Below are 24,326 nucleotides of genomic sequence, written 5' to 3'. Positions count from 1 at the left end.
GGTCTGCCCATATATTTCCATTAAGATTGAGTAAAGGTGCAAAGAATACCGATTTGAATCAGAGAATCGGTTTTGATTGAACCAACCCGAATTGCTAAATTTTAAAATGTGCCATCCTTGAGTCATAACAAACCACATCTTGCACGACAGGTACAGTGGAAATCTAATGTTGCTGATGATTTGTATTTTCTTTGAAAAGTTATCTTAACATGAAAAATGTCAACATAACTTAACGACAAACGTAACAGCCATACCATACGGAATCGAACTGTAATCCCACCGAATCTATCAAGTTTGAATTGTTCTCCTTCAAAATGTACCTTCCTTGATGGGATGCTATTCCCAGGCTTGCAAGTTTCTCCCTTTTTCATCCAAACGGAATGATGCTCATTATGTCCAAACAGTTCAATTTTAGTGTCGTCTGACCACAGAACATGTCTCCAAAAATTAAACTCTTTGTCCTTGTGTGCAACTGTAATCTGGATTTTTTTTTTCTCCTAAGTAATGGATTTCTTCCTGGCAGTGAGCCCATGTCACTTACAGGACTCAGTTTCCTGCGGATAATGACACACGTCTTACTGGCTTTAGCCAACGTCTTTACAAGGTATTTTGTTTTGTTCTTGGTTCGAAACGCACGTTTTTGACCAATCAATGTACATTCATCTGTGGGACAGAGAACCCATATCCTTACTGAGCGGTATGATACCTAGAGTTTGTACTTGCATGGTGTTTGTACTTGCGTACAATTGAAAAGATGTGGCACCTTCAGGGATCTCAAAACTGCAAAACTTCCTGATATTTTGGTTGACTTCTTTTGACTTTCCAATTATGTTACACATGGTGCTTCAGGATTGTGTCGAAAATTCATCCACAGGTGTGTCTCTTATGAACTGAAATGTTCTCAATAAACCTCTCCGAAACCCCTCAAGACCCTCATCTGGGTTTTCCCAAACTGTTGAATGGATAGTAATTTTAGGGTAAGTGCAATTCTGAATTTGAAGAACAGACTGAAAAATGGTCCCTAAAATTTCCTTCTTTCATTATTCTGGCATTTAGTAAATAGAAATACTGAACATTCCATTGAAGCCTTGTGATGTTTTGCGATGAGTAATTAAACCGGGTGACGATCCTACATTGAGTCCACAGATAGAACAGAGAAATAAAATGCTCGATAATATAGTCATTAAGGTATGTTTTACAGCAATCTAAGACCAGAGCCGACTAAACGTCCATGGCGGCTGTCACAGAATCATCCCCCTTAGAGATAAATAACGTGCGCACAGATCCCCTCTGCCCCCATCCCTTTTCACTGCCTCCTGCTTTGTCCTCCGCCCAGCTTCAACCAATTTTTATTTCACCACTGCTTCATAGTCCCCCCCCCCCCCCTTCCTCCATCGCTCTTCTGCATGGCTCTGTCCAACAAGCAGCAGCTGATGATGGGCTCCACGTCACACCAACAGCAGTGTCGGTATGACATTTTAAAAAAAATGTTTCCTCCCTTTTTATATTTGCGCTGTTTTGGTAGAAGCTGTGCTTCTGTGTGCACAACCAGCCCCCACAGCAGGGAGAGGGGAGGAGAGAACGCTAAGCGTGAGCAATGTTGTTTCCCCCACCCTCCTCTTTCTTCTTGCTCATTCTTATGCTCCTTCATTGCCACGGCCATCAGGATCCGTCCTCCCTCTTTTGCCATCATTCTGCTCGGTTATGCAATGCACAGTCCTGCCATGGTATCTAACTGGTGTTGAGGACCCACCGTAACACTGCTGTCACTGCCGGTACGTTAACATCTCGAAGACTATAGTAATCGTCTGGCTCTGCGGCTGCCTCTGCCTCTCCACAGTGATCTAATCTATGGAATATTTTGGCTTTTTATCTTCCTCTGGAATATCAACAACCAGACCTGGCTACTTCAGGGACCTGTGCGTTCTCCGCTAGAAGATTGGAGGCATGGTGGCATAGAGACATCAGCTGACACACCTACACAACTATCAGACAATGATATATCGTTCGGGGTCGGATGCATCCGGAGTGAGCAAGATACTTGATTGAGAAGCACTAATTGCACTGTTTCCCAGAAGAATCCGAAGCAAGAAAGATGTAACCGACAGAGCAAGCGGGGTGGGTAAATTAACCAACACTATGAGGAGGGATTTGGGAGAATTGTACAGAAGAGTTGACACAAAACAGGGAACCACAAGGGAAGGGATGGAAAGAAAGGTGGGAAGAGAGAAGAGGGCTCGTCATCACCATCATCAAATAAAGCTGGTTGTACTTAAGCAGATAAAAAATTACTGAAGACTAGGGAAGGGTCTGACTGAATTCAATTATCAGGGGACATTGGACTTGGTGTTTTGAACTGGATGTGACACAAGGTGGGTTTTCCCTGGAAGTACAGTTGAGCAAAGCTGCTGATTCTCCCCCCTTCGCCTGCAGGTTTCCATATGTAGCATGCCTTTAAATCCGAGGAATTTTATGAAGATCCAAAAAGCATGGTGAAAGACAATTCTTTGCACCAGAACCACCTTAGGGTAAGATACTCCCCCCCCCGCCATTTACCTGCAATCCCCTTTGTAATTCATGTGATATACGATCATGAGTAGTGACGGCATATTTTTCAGGAAAGACTGCAGAAGCTGTCCATTCACAAATACACCCAGCAAAAAGGAAAATAACAAACACCTTATTGCTCATGTACTGTATTTGTCTTGCTGTAGGACACACTGCAGCTTTTTAATAATTGTATTTTCTTACACAAGGAGGATGCGAATGACGCTCGTTAACTCCACAGAGCATCTGGGGTATTTAATCATTTACAGCACATGAAAATCAGTGGGCGGACGTGAGAGGCTCTAATGGCAGCATTTAATCATGCTTCTTTTGACAGGACAACCATGAAACATTACCGCTGGTAATTTTACAATTTCATCCCAGATAATCCAAGGTTATGCTTATCCAATTGTTGACATAAAGCCTGAAATTAGTCCTTATCTCCTAGTTTGTGGCAGGTCAGTAAAAATGGTGACCCCCCCGCTCTGCATGGCCATATTTGGTTTAATTCATGATGGATACACATTGGTGAGAAGAGTTTGCCAAAGACATTCTAATGTCCACCCTATTCTGTCAAATTTGAAAACTGACAGTATTGTTTATTTCTTTTTATTCCAGATACGGGTCACCTTGAGGGGTTAGGGGAGTTGCAAGATCATGGGCACCACAGTTATCACCCTTGATGATGTGCGTGCACTGGAGCTGAAGGAGGAGCAGGAGGAATCCATCTTGGCCATGTTAGGCATCGTTGGCACATTCCTCAACCTATTTGTAATTGTGTTTGTATACATTTACACCACATTATAGTGAATAAGATATTTTCGTAACAATCGACTTTCAGAAACGACTACAAGAAGTTGAGAGAACAATATTAAGTTAGGAAAGATTGTTCAAAAAGTTTGAAATGAATCTTATCCTAATTAAGAGGTGGGATAAGTTAGAGGAACTGTGTGAAGACACGGAAAACATACCAAGTCAAAGTCATAAGCTGGAAAGATAGCGAAGGGTTGGAAGAGACAGCATGAAACATGAAGAAGGTATTACTGGAGCTGGAACTATGATGGACATACGCAAGAGCTCAACCAGGACTGACATCCCTATGATTCAGCAAAACTATAAACTGGGTCTCGAAGTCGTTTTGTTCTGACTGCTGATACAATGAAATATTTATGTCATATGTTGTCTCTTACCTGAAATATATTATTTAAAAACAGAGCCTAAGCTGGTAGTTGCTTTGATTTGCCCATAGTTGAACAAAGCATTTGACTATAAAGAGAGTACAAGATGAAACTGAAGTCATTTTTACTAATTAAAATTTGTTATCATTCAAAACCCAAAGGATATTTTCGCCTCATTATGTGGGCTATCACAGTTGCAGAAAAGAAGATTTATAATTAGGTATCATTTATAATTAGGTATCATAGTAAAATATTTATAAATATAAATAAGTAAAATATATATATCAGTTGCAGAAAAGAAGATTTATAATTAGGTATCATAGTAAAATATTTTTCAAGGATTATTTTGGAACAGCAAAAGAACACTGAATTGAGCTATTACTCCTAATAGCATTTTATTTATTTAAGAGTTAATGTAAATAAGTCACGAGTGCAAGCGACCAGTGGCTCTGATCCAACCTGTCGCGGGACATTTTCACTAGAAGATAGTGAGTCATGGTCATCTGTGTAGGGAATGGTTCATCCAGCATCGGCAGGGAAAATGTGAAACCCTACGGTTTCACACTGAAAATAGTATGGAAAAAAAAAAAATTCTGAGCAACAGCCCATTTACAGAGTAAAGTCAGTCAGGCCACATTCGCCTTGTTCTTTCTGTCACGGAGATGTTTACGCATTACTTAAAATGGGAGTGCGGTGGGACAACAATGCTGCCCTAACTGATATGAAGTGGCAAAAAATATTAAGGGCTCCTCGCTTCATACCAGTTACAGAGTTGTACATTAACAATGGCCAGATGACCCGGGGCCACTACGTGCCTGTGTCAGGTCACCCGAAGTTCGCTGATGCTGGCCCCACTGGTCCAGTACACATTTTGTATATAAATAGAATAAAATCAACACGTTCATATTTATGAATCATTATTGTACATTTGTTCGTGAGCGCGCACACATGCACGCACGCACGCACGCACGCGCGCGCGCGCACACACACACACACACACACACACACACACACACACACACACACACACACACACACACACACACACACAGGTGTTGGCGTGAAACCGACTCAGTCAAAATTTGGCACGTTTCATATTTCTTAGGGCTGTCACTGTCTATCATTTTTAGAATCAATTACCGTAATTTCTGGACTATAGACCGCACCTGATTATAAGCCCCACCACTACATTTTTAAAGGAAAAAAATATTTTGTACACACATAAGCCGCACCTGTGTATAAGCCGCATGTGCCCATGTTGTAACATGAGATATTTACAAAGAAAGACGGTACACAGGCGGCCGTTAGAAAAGTCTTTATATAAGCCGCTTCATGAAATAAGCCGCAGAGTTGAAAGCGTGTGACAAAAGTCGCGGCTTATAGTCCGGAAATTACGGTAATCTAATGATTATTTTATTGATTAATTGAACAAATTTCCATTTAAAAGCATTGCAAAGCATTTTTTTTCTGCTTACTGTTTATTAATTTGTTACTGTTTATCTGGTATTGATAAATGCTTAAAAAACAAACACCAAAATTTTTTGAAATGGAGATCTATTTCTTGGGCACTGATTCGTGTGAATTTCTGGGCTTCAGGTTCAACTACATGTCAATTACAAATTATTCATATTATGACTGAACATAAAGAATACTTTTGTAACAGATTAAACTGCATATTATTTTGCCATAAATTTATGATGACTCAGTTCCTGATGTGGTCCCTAAAAAGAAGTTAGAATGAAAAAGAAACATATGTAACCCCCCCGCCACACACACACACACATACCGTATTTTCCGAATAATAAGGCACACCTAAAAGCAATCAATTTTCCCAAACGTTGAGAGTGCGCCCTATAATCCGCTGCACCTTATACAGTATAAGGTGTTAGTTACAGTCGCTTTATAGTCCCCATTGAGTTGTTTCCCTGTTAGTGTTCCTATGCTATCTAGTGGTGATTATTAGTAGGAACCAATTGTAACCGAAACTGCCCAACATTAATCGACATGTGTATTCGCCAACACACTCAAACAGAAAACTACTTAGCTCTGCGCAGTCATAATGAAACGAAGATAAAACCAGAAGCATAGTTAACTACTGACTAAACAAAGGAAGGAGGACACAAGCAAGACTTCTAAGGATAGTATTTAGCCGCTTGTGGATGTGAGCCCATGAGGTGTGTGTGCCTTTTTGTTGAATCAATTGTCTTCATAATGTTTGTCTTCCATTTAATGATATGTAATCCCATTTGTATTTGTTTCATGTCCGTGTTCGTGACCAATTCTCATGGCTTACCAATGAATAAACCGTGTATTTTTATGGACTTTTGTGTTGTGCTTCATGCTACATCCTGAGGGAGCTACATATAGATCAAAATTCAGATTTCTTGGGCGCAGTATTTTAAAAGTTCTGTAAAGCACTTTGCAGCGGCAGTGAAGGCTTGATATAAATCAAACTGTATTGCATTGTATTGTATTCACCTAAGCCTGGCTCCATCTAGTGGATCCATAGCACAACGACAGCCAGGGCTCAATAGATAGAAAGCTGTAGTGTATTCTCTTTAGCGTAGCATCATCTGGTGGATGCATAGCGCAACCGCAGCTACTATCATATCATCTATTCTATGCGCCTTATAATGCAGTGCGCCCTCTATTTGAAAACAGTTTTAAATTAAGCCATTCATTGACGTTGCGCCTTATAATCCGAAGTGCCGAGTGCAGAAAATCCGCACAAGCGCTCACACAGACACGCACGCGCGCACACACACGCGCGCGCACACACACACACACACACACACACAGACAGACAGACAGACAGACAGACAGACAGACAGACAGACAGACAGACAGACAGACAGACAGACAGACAGACAGACAGACAGACAGACAGACAGACAGACAGACAGACAGACAGACAGACAGACAGACAGACAGACAGACAGACAGACAGACAGACAGACAGACAGACAGACAGACAGACAGACAGACAGACAGACAGACAGACAGACAGACAGACACACACACACACACACACACACAATTTTATTGTTCGACATCGGTGTTTAGTCCTTCAATTATATTATTCTTCACTCCCTGGTTGAGCAGTACAATTTATTTCTGGCTAACAGCTCTTTGGACACCAGAGCAGGAGGAGGAGGAGGAGGAGGAGGAGGAGGCCTCTCACTTTTTTCGCTGCAGCCAGCTCTCTGTGACATTTATTGAAGGACCAGAGCTGCTGGGCAACTGGCTCTTTTACAGAAATTGATCAAAGAGCTATCAGCTTTTATTTAAACACATCATGTTCATTTGGTAATGCAGTGGCATTTCCCCTTGAAAAGACATTCTATCGGCCACACTTCAAATAAAGTGGTCATATGTATGAGGCTGGACACATATCACTCACTGACTACCTAAGTGAACTGAACTTTGTCAGCTACGGCGAATGACAAATATGTGCAATTAAAATTCAAAGAAAGCCATCTTCACCCAATAGAAAAGTTGGAATATAAGCCGGTGGGGCCTGGACATACTTATCGATAAGCCTTGCCCAGTTGTATCAACAAAATTGATGAATGGAATAGGGGCTTACCGGAATCATTCCGTAGGTAGGAGGACATAGCGGGGATGAGACAGGACTGACTAAGCAGCTCCTGCAGCACTACTGGGAGTGCTGAGCTGTTGTGGGTTCTGCTCTCTGCTGAAGATGTATCAGTGCTGTGGAAGCTGCTGGAACCTGCGGCATTAATGTAGCTTGCCAAGACCTAGGAAACGGAACCACGTTATCAGAGGAGATAATTAAGTCTAAGCACTGAACACAAACGGCTTCACTAATACACAGCAAAGTATTACTGTCCTATAATGATAGATATTTTTCATCCTTATTAATTTTCAGCAAGTCTGTATGATTAAAAAAAAAAAAAAGTGACGTTAACTGTTGATACAATTCTGATTATGTATAATGCTGCTTACAGCGCAGCGCGTCATTCCGAGCAGTACGTTTAATCAGTCGAACAGAATGCCGACTTACCTGGAGAAGACAAGTAACATGCTCCTCCTCGAGACGTTGCTTTGTGAGAGCCTGCTCAACATCCCACCCTGAGGCTGTGGATCCAGTGCCAAAACCGGTTCCTTTGGCCCAGTAAAGCTGCTGCTCCTCAGTGGTTCCTCCACCATGACAATTTGACAGCTGTGGCTGTCAAGAACATGCATCAGACATTGTAAGATGACAGCAGCTCTACAATAATTATCTTACAATCGGTATACAAAGTGAACAGAACTAATCCCGAGGCAAATTTGACAATCATTGGTTGAGAGATGTGAGATATCAAAGGACATGTTGAAGCAGGCACGTCTCATATTCCGTTTTTGAAGGCAACATTGAATTTTCTTCAAAGTTTGTGACCTGAATTTTCCCAGAGACTGAAAAACATGAAGACAAATCAACGTTCAACATATCTTTTGCACATGCTGTCAACATCAGTGTCATGTGTCTGCGCTGCAATCCAACTATATCTATTGGCACTGGACTAGTTTATTTTACATGGATGTTGGCCACACATGGACACAACATCAATTTTATAAGTTATTGATCAATTGAATCAATATAATTAAAGTAATTGTATACTCAAAATTCCCAATCCCCTTTTATTTTTTTATTCAAGTTTGCATGTTGTTTGTCGGATTGGAAAGTTCCATTCCATCTGGGAACGTTTTTTTTTTTTTCCCCAGTAATTTTCACAATGCTATACATTACGAATCCCTGCTTCAACAATGCGCACACATTCTGATTGATTTTTTGGAATCAGTAAAGCTAAATTGGGTTGAGATTAAAATCCAATGGAATGGCATTGTTTTTATTTGGTGTTACCTCTAATTACGGTGGTATTGGTTTATTTCCAGAAAAGCCCTTGTTATCAAAATATCATTAAAAACACCATTATCGTGTCACATTTTAATGTTCAAAAAATTGTTATATCGCTTTGTGACAAATCAATACGCCTTCTCGCGATATCTTGTAGCGGTAAAAAAATTGTTACTAAAAATAACAACCCGACTACATAATAGCGGATTGTGCAGCCCCTTTTGGTGATACCCTATGAACTTGGGCGGAATCATATTCTGATTTTGTCTCATCAGATCCACTGTGGTGTATCGAAGCAAATTCATTCAACATATTCCATTGACCAAATACTCCTGGACTTAACTGTATGTCCATAGACAAGTCCAACAAAGCTGAAACCAGCTAAACTGAATTAGGGGGATGAGCATCCTGCTTTTTGAAGAGACTATGTCTTGACTGTCTCTGCTCCCGTTCGAGCTCAAGGTCAGCCAGAGAAATATATTTGGCTGTTGTTCAAGTCATCTGCCTTATGAACTGTCCTCAGCTATGAGAACTCCATAAATTCACAAGGAAATAAAAGAACGGGGAGAGTACGTCAAAACAAATATGCCTGTTTTTGCACAGAATTCACATGGAGGACTCTAATACAAAGCTCCAAATATGTAGTTGAATACTGTCCAAATCATCACACATCAATCCAACCACTTCTGGTGCACAAATCTAAATGTCTATGACAAAATTGAATGCATCTTTTCAGGTTGAAAAGTCGGTCTTGCTATTATTCTGGGGCTGACAGAGGTTTAGGCAAAAGAGGTGTATGGAGAGAGATGTCTGTTTTACAAAAGGGGTAAATGTCCGTGAGCCATACCTCAGAGACATTGTTGCTTGCGTTAGGGTTCCGGGGGGCATGGTGGCTGAGAGCTGATAGACAGGCCAAAATAAGGTGAATGGCACCGATCTCCAAAGCCATGCGACGGAGCAGCACACCATCATCAGTAGTGAGAGGAGTGCTTCTGAACAATGCTCGCAGGACATGAAAGGGCAATGTGGGCAACACGTTTGCTGACGGAGATTGCAGGATGTGACCTGGAGGGGATAGCAAAAGAACAAAAACCAAGTATTCAGCAAGAAAGTAGCAGTTCACTCAATTGTTGGTGGCAATTTAAAGGAGCATTTAAGAATCTAATAAGTGTGTATGATAGCAAAGGTTGCAAAACCTGCTAGTCAACAACTGTTTGTCGACAACTAAAACTAAATACATTCGAACTTACTGCCCTCTCCATCATCTGTGACACCAAGCACCAGGCGCAGCAGGCACTGGGCATGTTTTCTCTCCTTCAGCAGCACTTCTGCGTAGCCTGGCAGCCGCAGGAACAGGCCAAATGCTGCCAGGGAATGGGCAGGGATGGGTGACATTGTTTGCACTGAGGACGAAGATGAAGACGCCGACTGGGACTGCTGCTTGTTGATGGGGGGTGGTTCGGTAGCAATGGACTCCGGTGACTCGTAGAACAGCTCTCCGGATTGCTCAATGGTGACCCACTCAAACTGATCAGTGTCTTTTGGTTTCTCCTGGGTTGCAGAGGGCACAACTGGTGCACTGACCTGTAGCCAAGAGAATAGGGCACTTCAATAAAGGTCAGAGATGTGAGATACTGAGTTTTTATACTGTGGGGAGGAAGATCTTGTGTGTCGTGATATTTTAAAACCTCAAGCATTGTATGTATGTGTCTGAATTTATCGCAAAGTAGTGAAATTATTTTTCTTATCAACTTACTACAAGTAGCAGTAAGTTAGCAAGTTGCATTTACATGAATACAAGTTAATTAAAGTCAACTAAATATGCTCAGCTGTATGTATTTTTTTTAAATTACTACGTGCAAAAATATAAGCGGTTTAAGGCAATTATTTTATGCGTGAATTTCTATTTCAACTCCACTTATTCCGGTTGAGTGCACTATACAAGTGAAAGCCCATTTGCCATTTTATATCCTCTTAACTCAAAATCCCAAATAGTATAAAAGTCAAGAAGCTAGTTGGACTTTTACCGATGAGTTACAAAAATAAAGAGATGTTTTATAACATACAATTCTTTGTTTTTACTTTTAAAAGAGGTTGATACAACTCGTGGTTAAATGTGCAATGAACATCTTGTAAAACAATACTGCAATATGTTGATTATAAGTAATGCTGACTTGATGAACTTTCATTACTTTTCAGTTGATACAGATTATCCTCCATTTGAGCGAGCTTCTGTTCTCAAGGCAATTTAAGATATGTGAAATAAGTATATGATGCAGTCTCTAAATTATTACATTTATTAAAAGGGGAGACAAATCTAAACCCAACCAGCCCAATGTGAATAAGTACAGGAATTGACCCATGATGAATCAAACAACTTGTGCCACCCTTGGCTGCAATAACTGAAATCAAGATTTTCATTAACTGATGAGAATTCTTGCTTCGTAATTTTGGCCCACTCTACTAAATTATTTTAACACACTCACCTAAAGGTCCCCATGACTATACAGCTATTGCTTTGTTCATGTATCCACCAAAGTAATAATTTCTAATAACTTCTGCCAATAACTTTGCTGCTGTTTTATTCATGGAACGCCCTGCTTGGTTGTACACGGATAGAGGCCATTTTTGCCTAAAATGTTTCTTTTAGTTCCTTGACTGGCTGTTCTAATGCAAATATTACCTGCTGAATGACATCAGGATATAGCATGGGTAGCCTCTCAGCAATGAGCGCCAGGCCACCCATTCCAGCAAAGACTTGCAACGGCGACTGGATGGGGTGCGTTTCGAGTAAGGACTCATCAGTTGTGGTGTCAAGACATTCTTCGCCGGGAGTCATAGGTTCATCTTCAGGGCAGTTGTTCAGCATGTCAGTGTGATCCACTACAGAAAAAGGAAAAAGAGAACCAGCTGTTGGGAGTTCAAAGCATTTTTTGAAGAAGAATACATCCTGTGTTTTTGTCTGATAAGACCACAGAAGAGTAACCGTATTTGGAAATGACTGAGACTGAGGAGAGGTATCTGGGTGCTCAGTGCAATATAAGCAATTCAATGAAATTAGAATAATTACAATTCAACCCAGGGGTGTCAAACTCATTTTTTGTCGGGGGCCACATTATAGTTCCCGGTTCCCTTGGAGGGCCGTTATGACTGTGAAACCATATCATGAAGTCAAGAAAACTGGTTTATTCAACTGTAGTTTAAGTTACTCTAATGAGGGTTTTGGTAACAAGAAAATTTACAATAGCTCCCTTGTATATTACATATGAGAATTTGAAATTTTGGTTAAAATTTTAGCAAGCATCATAGAAGTGAACATGTTTGATTTGCTTTCGCAGGCCACATCAAATGATGTGGCGGGCCAGATCTGCCCCCCGGGCCTTGAGTTTGACACCTGTGATTTAACCAGTGTGACGGAGCAGGAGTTTCTTTGGGCCAAAAATATCCTACATACTAATTTGTGTTATTTGACTCATCATTTGCTTATTATATCAGCATCAAGAACGCTTAAACGTGGTATGGATTGTACATTGTGAGTGTGTCAACATTTTCTGCCTAAAAATACAGTTGAATAGAAAAAGAGTGGTCGTAATTTTTTCATGAACTGCCTTTCTGTACCTTTCTCGGTGCGCAACCGTTTGAAGGAGTCCGTCTTAGACAGACCAGGGTCAGAAATGACTTTGGACCCCAGTCTAACGGTGAGGTTAATGGACTGGTAGCCCTGTGGCATCTTGCGGTCATACAGTAGTGTCAGTAGTTGGGCCAGAGTCATCTCTGGTGCGAGGGGCTGACCTAGAGAGAAGGATGAAACAAACAATATAAGATTCATATGCTTGCATGTTATCCTTGCATAGGATTAAGTTGTACCTGGAAGCAGTTTGTGGTAGAGGTGGAAGACAGGCACGCTGATGCTTTTGGCAGAAGGGTCCACACCTGATGAGGGCGTCAACTTGTCACTCATCACCCGACCCCGTCGCGATGGGGGTCTAGGAGGAGTTGATAAAGCTCGCTTGGACTGGGACTTCAAACCTAAGAAAAAGAAAAAGAAAAATCGCTCATTTTGAGCATAGAAAGAGCATCACATTTGTCATTTGATCATGATAAAATAACTAGAGGATGCAAATGGTAAATGGCTACCTGAGGCAACAACCACACTGTAGTTGTCCTGGAAGCCACTGTCAGCTTTCATCTTCTCCTTTTCCTCATGATTCTTCTTCTCCTTGTCCTCTTTCTGCTCACTGATCAGCTTGGCTGTAATGCTGGGTGTGTCTGAATATATGAAGAGAACATAAGAGGCATAGATTTCCTAAAGCATTGTTTTCTGAAAGCACCAACTTCAAAACAACTGATGGGACAAGCAGACTAGCACAGTTATTGGCATTATCACAATACTACAAAAAGAAATGGAAACCAAAATTCAAAATACATGCTTGTTTGAAGTTGAGCCGCACACAGGATGGGAGAAGCTCAAAGTTAAACAACATTTTTCTAGAAAATATGCCTCTCGTTTCATACATGTTTCGTAATGCAATCCGTCGCATGGATGAGCGGATGAATCTGAGTTGTTTCTCGCACTATTTCACCATGATTACTACTGTGCATAGCAGCTCAGTGTGATAGTTGTGCTGTTTTGTTTTGACTTCAGAATGATTTACTGAGTTTTTGTTAGGTGTAAATGACCCGAAAATACACAAACGTGGTGGCTGCTCCACAGCAGATGATGGAATGCTGTCGTGTGTCAGACGGAAGTTCCACTCACACACACTCTTATTGCAATCACAATTCTAACAGTGGCTTCCTAGATTTCTGATTAACGTGGCAAAGAAGTTCGACAGTATGTATGATAAGTACAGTATCTATTCTATTGGAATGCCTCTTGAATTGGAAAAAAAAAAAAATATTCAGTTGCATTCAGCAGGGAAAAATGAAACTCAGGAGGAGGTTTCTTCTGCCATAATAAATGAAAAACGCAGCAGATGGCGTGATCTGCAGGCATTTATTTATCAAAAAGGACCATCCTAATAAAACTGTGGCCAACAGAGAGCAATTGGTCTTTTAAATGATAATGTGTGCCCCACTTCCGGAAAAAAATGTTTCCACGAAACATATTTTTTTGTACCCGCCCAAAATAATAAAAACATTTAAAATACCTGAATAAAATTAACTTATTTATTTTTCTTAATTGGGGAGCTGTTGTCCTTCTCCCCGCCTCACAGTAAGTGCAGTAATCACTTATGTTCCGCCTAACCACGCGCGCTTCTTCCAATTCCAAGAGCAGCTGCCTGAACATCATTAACATGGCAAAAAATACAAAAGAAAAACATTAAAATTGTTATGCTATTTTGGAAGGAGACACGTTTTCATTGCCCTCACTGCCCTCCTCACTTAAAAGTTCAAAGCACAATAAGCACTAACACTTTTGAGTGTGCTACTGTATTTCTTCATCATGAAGTAAATTGCCACTTATTCTAATGCTGTCTCACTGCCCTCCTCACTTAAAAGTTCAAAGTACAATAAGCACTAACACTTTTGAGTGTGGTACTGTATTTCTTCATCGTGAAGTAAATTGCCACTTATTCTAATGCTGTACTGTATTTATTCTCAACAGCACGTGGACTAAAATGAGAATAAAAAATATATATGGACATCATAAAATGTAAATTTAACAGTTTGGGGGCTAGAACGGATTAACTGCATTTCCATTAATTTCAATGAGCTAAATTACCTCAATTGACAAATGTCTCGAGTATCATGGAATGAATTAAGTTTGTAACTTGAGGCACCGCTGCAAGTGAAAACACAATATTATATAGAAATACAGTATAAATAATCATTATTAGTCTTGATAGGGCTGGTCAATATGACTGAAAAGTATATCACAATGTAAGTATTTCATATTGGTTAAAATAGAAAAATATATCGATTTTTTTACTATTGAAAAATAAGGATCCAGAGAAAAAAGTCTGAAATTAGGGAATTTCATTTTAACATATAATACTTAAAGTCAACCCGACTATGAAAAAGTCAAATAAACAGGTCAATATAAAGATTAAACAAACACCTTTTTAGAAATGTGTAGGGCTGGGGGATAATGGCTGAAAAACGGTCCACAATACAAGTGTTTCATATTACCGTAGTAAATATTGACAATTATTGACTTCTTTTAAAGTATTTAAAAAACGTTTTGTACATTGTATTGCAATGTAATACAAAAAAAAAAGTTTCTTTTCCACCACTTCATTGTAAGAGCTTATTTGCGTTACATGCTCCCCCAAAGCGGTATTGTTGATTATTACATCAATCTTCATTCAATGTTCATACAAAAGTGGGGAAGATTAAAGAGAAGAAAGAAAACTTTGAAGGTGACGGATTATTTTGTGTGTAGTAGTAAACAAACGCCTACTCGAAACAAATATTCATTAGTCACAGCCAGGCTCTCATCCAAAAGAAAAGACCAGTGAGAAGAGTAAAAGTTGTGTTCATCTACAGCAGTTATGCTTTTTCGTTTTCTTCCAGGTCCACTTGAGGTTGCTGTCATTTCTTGATTGTTATTTACTGACACAGGTTAGAGATGGAAATTGGCTGCAAAGTCAACATTTTCCTTTTGATACATACCAGACACCCGGTCCAAGACTTCAGCAAGAGTCGTGGAGATTGGCAAATGGAGGGTGCGGTACTTGTGCCCTGCTCCATACATCGGATGTTGGATCATGTGGCTTGTAGCATTGATGCGTCCTTTGTACAACTGAAAATTCAGATGATGATACAGGTACACATAAGTCATTTTTATCTTGTAGATTAACATTGGTTTCACATGAATAAGATTTGACTTTGGACCTGAGAATAAGATACTTGTGTTGTCATAGCAGCCACCCTTACAGTTACACCGAGGAGACGGTGAAACGGCGTCAAAATCTGAATACCACCCAACCCTACCAACAATGACAACAACATGAACTGGTAATCTTAACTAAACAGATGACCTTGTTATCTGGGAATTACCTCTTTGAACACAACATTGAATACAATCAAGTCACAAAGAAACTGCAACATAACTAAGAGATAAAACGGTTGGACTTGAACAATGAAAATATGTTTCTTGATATCCAACAGAAACAATGAAATATCAAACAGCTTTTGTGACAACAAATTGTAAATTAACACCAGACGACTGGGGTAAAAGTAGACTGCTGTAAAACTAGAACGTCAGCCAACCAAATTAAGGGTGCCAGCATTGCATGGTGTTATATCTCCCTCAAGTGGTCAGAGATGAATAAGACTGCACGTAGTCCACATGATCACTAATTAGCAGTGAATAGTGACAGGGAATTGTGACAAAATCTCTTGCCTTAAGCAACTTGTGAACGGACAGGACACAAGACATGCCCGTCTTGTGACTTGGAGAGGATGGACTTGCTTCATTCGCCAGCAGGCATATTTTAGTCAGCTACACAAGAACATAGCTCACGTAACATCATTGCACTTATATTGAACTGTGTACAGCTCTATTTATCTACGTTTATTTTTGTACTTGCAAACACTTTGTTTTTCTTCTTTCTACCCCGAAAATTGCTGCTGTAGACTGTAAATGTCCCCAGTGCGGGACAAATAAAGGATATCTTATTTTATCATGGGCTTTTATCTTCTTCCCCTGGCTATTTAGCCAGAAAATTGCGGCACTCCTGATTGTGTATCAGAACAGTACTTAATAAAATAAAAATATAAAGGCATACATGAACACAAAGGCATCATTCGACAGAGATGGCATGCCCTATTTGAGCTGCGTAGCCATGGTGATGCTTAGCCAGGTGGGACAAAGGCATCAGTGCATTCCATGTGTGCGGACAGGAAGAAAACCGAAAACAAAGGCTAATTAGGACAAAGGATCTGAGAATAGTATTTCCTTGGATTTAAAAGATGTGTTATAGCTTGACTGTTAAAAATAAATTATTATGTTTTATTATTTTGATGTTGTTAATGATTGGTTGTTTTAATGAATTTAATTAACTTGAACAGTTGGTCTACAGAGAGTTTTTAAAATATTACCTATTGATAAACATGACAAAAACTACTAAAATACTTCTTCGACTTTGATAAATCTCTGAAGTAAATGCCACATTGACAGCATTGACAAGTGAATTCATATTGTAAAACAATTTGTCTGTGTTTAACAAGAAACATCATACCCTTTTAAACTGGACCGTACCTTAGTGAATCGGAATCCCACTGACTCTGAAAACGCTAATGCCACCAAACGGCACAATAATTCTACGCAATTTCATGTTAATACAAATCAATGACTCAATGTTTTACATGCTTATTAACAGAGTAGTAAGAGAGGACCACTGAATACAGATATTTAAAAAAAAAAAAAAAATCAATATTTTAACATACCGATATATATTTTTGCGGGGCGTATGGTTGGTGGGGCACCAACCACCGTTTTTTGTGGAAAATTATTATTGGTGGTTCATCGGCGGGTTTTTTTTATTGTGTGTCCCCCAACGAATTTTAATGGATGTCAATTACATGGGGATTGTCGCTATTCCCCCACAGGTGGCAGAGACCCACTGTACAACAATATTTGCAGAAGGAGCACATTTTTCCACTACAAAGTTAAGAAGTGTATTTAAAATGTGAGAATATTCTTTGGTTGTACATTTAGAACAAAATGTCCGATTAATTGCAAGGTAACTATGGAAATGATGCGATTACAATTGTAATCGACTGACAGCCTTTAATGAGTCATCATTTCTTTTTTTAGCATTTTAAGTTAAATAATTCTAACAAAAATATTTCTAATTAAAGCCATCGATGCACATAATCATCACAGTGATCAAATGGTTAAATAGTGACGAACAACCGGCTACCCACCGGGCAGGGAGACTGTAGGAAAACTGTGACTTTCTCATCCTCCAACATGAGTTGCAGGAAAAGCCTTCGTATGAAACCAGATATGCTTCCAGAGAGAGGCACATTGCCTCGCTGGGGTGCTGATTGGAACAGCTCACAGAGAACCTTCAGCAAAAACATAGAGCAATGTTGAAAATAAGCATTGTGTGTATCATGCATGTAATTAGCTTCTCCCGTGGCAAAGAGGAAAGCAGAAATTCTACCTGCGCCATGAGCCGCTGGTTGTTAGGGTGACATGAGATGCACTGTAGAAAGAAAGCCACTGTGGCATTCTCCAAAGCTGTTCTCTGCTGTGTGGTGAGCCCTCCTGATTGGCCAGAAGATGCCAGGGAGAAACGTGAGCCTAAGAGGTATGGCTGTGATGGAGACAGACTGCCTCCAGATGAGGCCTTGCCCACAGGCTGACAACTGGTGTTGGCACTTGCACTGGAGTGGCACAGCAGGAACAGCAATGCTGTCCACAGAGGGTTGACCTCTGGTCCGCCTAACCAGTCCTTCATGGGGTGGCTGTTGCCTACTTCGGTGAGGAAGCGCAGAACTGGAGCAGCTAGCTCTGCGGCAAGCGGTGGACGATGTGTGGATGTGGAGCACGGCTGGTACTGGTAATGTCGCCTGTCAGCCAGAGCAGCGGGCAAGGGCAGGTCAGCATTGGCGAGTAAACAGACACAGAACTGGGCAAGGCTGCGCACAAGTAATGAGGGCAATCCTGAATCTAGCAGTTGCTCTATTGCTCCTGGAGACTGCGAGGCAGCTGCCAATGTGGTTAGCTGGGACTCTGATAAAGTAACTGGAGGTCTTGCATGCTTGGAGTCATCTGTAAGTCCCGTGGTGGTGGCGGTGTTAGCATTGTGCTGCTTTTTGCCATCGTCAGTCATGGCAAGTCGGTGCTGCTGAGCTTGGGAATGAGTAGTGTTGGGCATTGTTACAATACCCATCCAGGACATGAGCAATGAGAAGTAGCTTGGATGAATGTGGCACATAGAACACAGGAGACTGTCCACTGCCTTCTTGAGCACAATGTCGCAAGGTAAAGACATGGACCAATTGTACAGGAGTCTAAGGGAAATGAAAGGCAGCAATTCAGTATTTAACCACAAAACCTATTAAAGTTACAATTTGCAGGGCTGTACGTTAAATGTCGACATACAGAGTAGCATGCAACTGCTGATGTTAAACTTTGTCAATCATTGCACAATGTTATAAAAATACAAAATTTGAGTTGACTAAGATGAATGAAAAGAATAAAGTAAGTGCAAAATTGTTCAAAAGAGAAATAGGACAAACTGTTGTCACAAATAGATTCTCAGTCGTAATACATATGCTTGGGAAAAAAAAGAAAAGACTCACTCAAATAGCTCTTGGTTGAGCAATGTTGGGAGGTCGTAATCAACAGGCAGCTCGTAGCTGTGCCACAAGATGGCTGCTACACAATGGAGGTGGGACGGTGAGGGCATGAGAAGCCCATACTCCCTCAATGAAGAGGAACCACTAATGGTACTGGAGTAACCAATGGGAATTTTTAGTGCTGCAACCCTTGAGGAGTCATGAACCCACTGGAGAAGAGCCTGGATTCTGGAATGATAAAGTTAAGAGAAAACTGATGAGGCTGGACAATATTAAAAGATCCACTCCCACTGTCCTTGAAAGTGATCTTGGTCAAGTGCCTTAAAATGCAACAAACGGCACACTGCGACGGTAAAGGATGACAAGGATAAACATAATGACACTTTTTATGATCAGTTTAAGAGCCCGTTGAGGATATCACCTTGACAGAAAACTGTTTCTCATTCATCATTCTAACAGCAAAGCCAAACATCAAAATCAGAAGGTAAGGACAGCCTAATTTAAAAAGTCATTTGCGTCACAAACCTGTCCTTGGTTCCTGAGTCCTGTGTGGTACCCAACTGGTACAGAATGTCTATAGTTGAGTCTGAGGAAAGGCCATTTAGTCGACCAAACAACAGAGGGCTGTTCAAATCTAAAAAGAGAGATTCATAAACGGTCATCCCTAATACCTAAAAGCACATCCAAGTAAGAAAAAAAAAAGTTCACTTACTGGCCGGGTCAGTGCCGGAGGCAGCACAGTTTCTCAACAGAATGTCGATGAGTTTAAGACCAATGCGTGTCGACTGCAGCCCAATCTTCACTAAAACCGCTTCAATGTTCGGTGAGTGCATACCACAGTAAGGTGACATGAGCAGTGCAGCGCAAGTCTGCAGAAGGTTAGCAGTAGGTGCTGCTGCACTGGCCATCATGGCCTCCAGATCACTGACATGGGTCAGGCAGTGGTGAAGAAGACGCAGCCAACCAATACTGTATACAAAGAACAAAAGGGTCACCACCAGGTATATGTGACAAAAAATAAACTTGTTTGTCAGTTGATGAGAATAGATTTTGGACCTGGTTTTCGAGACCTGGTCCTCAGAGGGTAAGAAGGGGTTGTTGACTGTAGCAGATGAGGTGTTACCAAAGGCTGTCAGGCCCAAGAGTTTGATCTGAGACAGGCCAAGTGTACTGGCATCACGAGGCCGGTGCAACCTTAGACACACAGCTGAGGCAACTTCAGCCTTCACCAGTTGGATCTTGATGTAGGTCAGGCCACTGGTGATAACTGGCGTGGAGAGTGGCAGCATGTTTACACCATCAGCACTGATCTCCACGGAGACAGAGGAGGGGCAGGCTAATTGGAAAGAAGAAAATACAACAGTTAAATAATTACATGGTGCTTTTGTTATTTTAAAAAACAAACAAACAAAAAAACTCAAGTGCAGAACATTTTTAATCTGTACATAAATTTACAGTCCAAATTATTCACGACATCAGTGGCTCCACCACGGATCAGTTAATACATCCATCCATTTTGTAATCCGCTTATCTTCACAAGGGTTACGGGGCGTGCAGGGGCCAGCTGTCTTCGGGCAGTAGGCAGGGTACACCCTGAACCGGTTGCCAGCCAATCACAGGGCACACATAGACGAACAACCATTCGCGCTCACACTCACACCTAGTGACAATTAAGAGTGTTCCATTAACCTGAAACGCGTGTTTTTGGAATGTGGGAGGAAACCCAAAGTCCCTGTAGAAAACCCACGCAGGCAAGGGGGAGAACATGCAAACTCCACACAGGAAAGTCCACTCCAGTGGACCACCGGGCTGCCTCAGTTCATGCAAATCCATGATTTTCCCAGACCGGCACAACTTTGCAGTTTTTTCTTTGATTATTTTTTTCGCTAAGGTTATATATACCTTCTTCTCTTGTGCTGTCTTGAGCAAATTTTGGTGTATGTTGAACATCAACTGATTTGTTTTAGTTCTATAAGGTTGTAAGACTTATCAGTACAATCGAACAACGTACCTCGAAGGACTTAACAGATCTGTACGTTATCATAGTAGTTCGTCAAAACCATTTCCAAATAAAATGGCCGCTAACAAAAGCATTTTTTGGGGTTTTTTTTTTTTTTTTTTACGTCTTTCTGTATACCTGAACCAAGCGGACTGGTGGTTGGAGACTACATCGTTGATACACATTCAAAAGATGACCACTTAAAAAAAAGGCTGTTAGAAATAGTTTCATGCCACACTATTTAAATGATCATTTTGCCAGTTCAGTGACCACTGTAGGTCTAATAAATGCAACTGCAAAGGAGGCCGGATAATTTTGAGAAAATACTGAAACTGTAATGGCTGTGTACGGCACTACTTACTAGCTAAAGAAGCCAGATGTGGCTGAATGTGGAGCTCCTTTAGCAACACAGCAGCAGGGAGATGAATGGTGAGGTCACACCAAGCCTCTTCTGGAAGGAAGATGTAGGACCAGGCTGCAGAACGAGCCCGACGGTGAGGTGGCGTAGCTTGAAGGAGGACTTCTGCTGGCTGCGCTGTTGGGCTACTGGAAGTAATTGTACCTGGGAAAAGACAGGTCATTTCAAATTGATGACATGAAATTGCAAGAAAATATGTTTTGCAGAACTCTTTCAAGAACCTAATGGGGCAAAGTTGTGGAGTCCTTCTGCATTATCTGGCTCTGACGTCATCACTCGGGATTTGAGGTTGCCATCTGAAGTCTTTCCTGGACCCGAGTCTAAAAACTTCATAATGGTAGACACCATGCTGCGTGCAGTGTTCACTATGGCTCTGGTGCTGGTCACCATGTTGTTACAAATTAACTGGACACCACCTACATAGGGACAAGGAAGTTATATGATCTTGTATGGTTACAACTTGGAGTGATTGATGATGATTAGAAGGTAGACATGAAAAATAAATTAAGTTCAGTCAATACAGATATTGATCTGTGACTCCCTACCCATATCATGGAAAGCTTTGAGAGCCTCACTGGTATCCAGCACTCGCAGAATGAACCACAAAAGAGGTTCAGACAGCTGACAAGTGGAAAGAGACCCCTAAAAAACAGGCAATATATAGATTTTGCCCCCCAAAAAAATTGATCGACTATAAACTCCGCCAAACATGGCAGTGCTTTGCTCACCTGTCGACCCATGTATCCACAGGCCATGTATGTGAGGATGGGCTGCAACATGACCTGAACAGAAGTGGCCCTCTTGCTGAGCGTGGTGAGGATGGTGAAGAGGCCATCACCTACTGAAATTGCATCCAGACCCCCGTGGAAGTTTTCATGTTTGGTTAGATGAAGACCACTGGCTCCTGAAGACCAAAGAGGACTGTCAGATCAGCGGAGAATAAGCCATATTACTGTAAAAGAAAAATTTTGGTACATCTTACCGATGATCATGGCCATGGCACTGCTGTTGCACTGGCCCAGCGCAGACAAGATCTGACTCATTATCTGCTGATTAGCCAGTACCAGATCAGCCACACCAGCAGACGGACCCTGACTGGATGTCGATCCGCCAGCCACACTTTCTTTGCTTCCGCAAACCTTCTCTTCATCTGACACACTGCTATCAGAAGCCCCACTGCCGGACATTGGCAGCCGACCACTGAACTCTCTGTCTCCGGAGAGAGGCAGTTGCACCAGCACATTAACCAGTTTAAGGAGATCAAACATCAGCTGGTCACGGGTAGTTTCACCACAGACAGCCTTTGCATCTCCTGGTCGAATGATGTTGGCAAAAAGGCCACCGAAACAAGCACGAGCACCCACAGAACTGTCAGAGCCACTGCGTGAGACAACTTTGTCCGAGCAGGTGATGTAATGGTGAACAAGGAATGTGATTGACTCGATGACAGAGGAGATGGTGACCACAGACACCACTTCAAAGTTTTGCTCTAAAGTAAACTCCAACAGCTTCACCTGTGCATCAAGTGGACCCTGACCTGACTGGAACGGACCCCTGAAAGTTCAAGATGGCACGTAAATTCCCCAAAACGACAGCAATTTCGCTATGCAAAACATCCCTTGAGAAATGAACAAATACCTTTCAGTTGACAAGATGTGCAAGAGTTTGAGTAGGAACTCGCTGAACATTTGTGGACAAGTGGAAGAAAGATGCACCTGCAAGCGACTCAAAAACTCATGCATAGCTTGAGTGGCAGTGGGTCCAACTTGAGAGCTATGCTGATTAGTCCCATTGGTGTTGCTGCCAGAAAGGAAACGCACCAGGACATGAACCAGCGTTGGATCGGACACCATCTGATGTGCTGTGCTTTCTTGAGTGTTCATCCCATTACCGGAGCCTGAAATTTTAGACGTGTTTTCAGTATAAGCATTCAGGCTATTGTATTATTCCTTCCATTCTATGCAGATGCAGCGGATTGCGTTTGCCGTTACTGAGTCACAATGCCACCGTTTTCCTGGCCCAAGCACGGTGCCCCTTCATCTAATCCTAATACTTTCTGTCATATGAACTGAATCAGGGAGTACAGCCTGCCGCTGAATTTACTTCTTGCTGTAATGTGAGTGGCCCAAAAAATATAGCTCACCAAGATTCTTCTTTTTGTCACCTTTGTGAACACCCTTGGTGGAGGTTTGTTCTGTACTTAAGATTGTTCTAATTTGCATTCACACATCATCTCTCCAGTAATTGTGCTTTAATAACCACTTGATGATTACAGTGGGGAACAATTGAGAAAAAAACCTGGTGAGTTACATTTTTACACTGATTAAAAGAAAAATGCAGATTATAAAATTGCACTTTTTTTCCTAGCACGTTTCTTTCTCCACAGCTTACCCTCCAGCTAAGCAAAATTACTCTTGTTTAGCTGGAATGAGAGCTGATCACAACTGGACTCATCGACAGCTCTGCAGCAATTTGTTTGTACAGTCACAGTTGAGACAAAAATTAAGAATATTATCCTCACGAGACTCGTATTTCGTAAAAATAATGTACTGTATGTATAAAAACAGTCAGGATCTAGAGGTGACAATTTGATCAACTGATGTGACTCTGCATAACTTTGCTCAACAAGATAAGTGGAAAATACTGACCGTGGTAAGGCATGTTAGTCATCAGGGTAAGTGAATGCAGCACCAGACACCAAGTTCTCAGGGAGGCGTTGGGGTACCATGCCAGCACAGTGAGAAAACTGCTAATTGATGCTAGACATACAGAAACAAACATATGTATGCATATTTCACTAAATTACTATGCAACCAGCTTTCCTAGAAGTGCTGAAAATCACAGGTTATACAAAATGGTGACGGAGAGAAGTCCTGACCTTGATTCAGTGGAATGGTGGGTACTCGACTAGAGTTAAATAAGAAGATATCTGATCCGTTCTCTTCATTACCGCTTGTGTTGAGACTCAGTGTTATCCACAACTGCAGCAATGACTCCAACTGATAGCAGAAATGTTAAGATTAAATGACAATATCCTGTGAAAATAGTCAACTTGATTAAATTGAAAAT

At 41.2% G+C, this 24,326-nt stretch overlaps 1 protein-coding gene and 1 long non-coding RNA gene across 3 annotated transcripts in view; one reads left to right on the top strand and one right to left on the bottom strand.

The window, feature by feature from the left end:
* birc6 (baculoviral IAP repeat containing 6) overlaps positions 1-24,326 on the bottom strand; it is a 101,269-nt gene that overhangs the window by 30,778 nt on the left and 46,165 nt on the right. The window contains exons 40-62 of the mRNA XM_019881884.1: positions 24,136-24,256; positions 23,906-24,016; positions 22,896-23,154; positions 22,240-22,811; positions 21,986-22,161; positions 21,803-21,899; positions 21,479-21,673; positions 21,201-21,401; positions 19,897-20,176; positions 19,553-19,809; positions 19,366-19,474; positions 18,844-19,068; positions 17,700-18,552; positions 17,458-17,601; positions 15,199-15,328; positions 12,721-12,852; positions 12,451-12,612; positions 12,202-12,375; positions 11,267-11,466; positions 9,834-10,167; positions 9,431-9,648; positions 7,750-7,914; positions 7,312-7,483 (exon numbers count right to left, since the gene is read on the bottom strand). Of these exons, the coding sequence (XP_019737443.1) occupies positions 7,312-7,483; positions 7,750-7,914; positions 9,431-9,648; positions 9,834-10,167; positions 11,267-11,466; positions 12,202-12,375; positions 12,451-12,612; positions 12,721-12,852; positions 15,199-15,328; positions 17,458-17,601; positions 17,700-18,552; positions 18,844-19,068; positions 19,366-19,474; positions 19,553-19,809; positions 19,897-20,176; positions 21,201-21,401; positions 21,479-21,673; positions 21,803-21,899; positions 21,986-22,161; positions 22,240-22,811; positions 22,896-23,154; positions 23,906-24,016; positions 24,136-24,256 (5,287 nt within the window). The remainder of the gene's footprint in view (positions 1-7,311; positions 7,484-7,749; positions 7,915-9,430; positions 9,649-9,833; positions 10,168-11,266; positions 11,467-12,201; positions 12,376-12,450; positions 12,613-12,720; positions 12,853-15,198; positions 15,329-17,457; positions 17,602-17,699; positions 18,553-18,843; positions 19,069-19,365; positions 19,475-19,552; positions 19,810-19,896; positions 20,177-21,200; positions 21,402-21,478; positions 21,674-21,802; positions 21,900-21,985; positions 22,162-22,239; positions 22,812-22,895; positions 23,155-23,905; positions 24,017-24,135; positions 24,257-24,326) is intronic.
* Positions 795-4,709, top strand: LOC109523096 (uncharacterized). 2 transcript variants are annotated; one of them, XR_002169700.1, is made up of 4 exons: positions 795-2,528; positions 2,932-3,005; positions 3,166-3,945; positions 4,040-4,709. It is a non-coding gene; the product is annotated as an uncharacterized LOC109523096 (long non-coding RNA). The 2 variants fall into 2 exon arrangements; XR_002169699.1 differs by lacking the exon at positions 2,932-3,005.

Source organism: Hippocampus comes, unplaced genomic scaffold (genome assembly GCF_001891065.2).
Source record: "Hippocampus comes isolate QL1 unplaced genomic scaffold, H_comes_QL1_v1.1 scaffold36, whole genome shotgun sequence".
Lineage (NCBI taxonomy): Eukaryota > Metazoa > Chordata > Actinopteri > Syngnathiformes > Syngnathidae > Hippocampus > Hippocampus comes.
The sequence above is the reverse complement of the archived record's forward strand: the minus strand, read 5'-3'. Positions and strand labels throughout refer to the sequence as shown.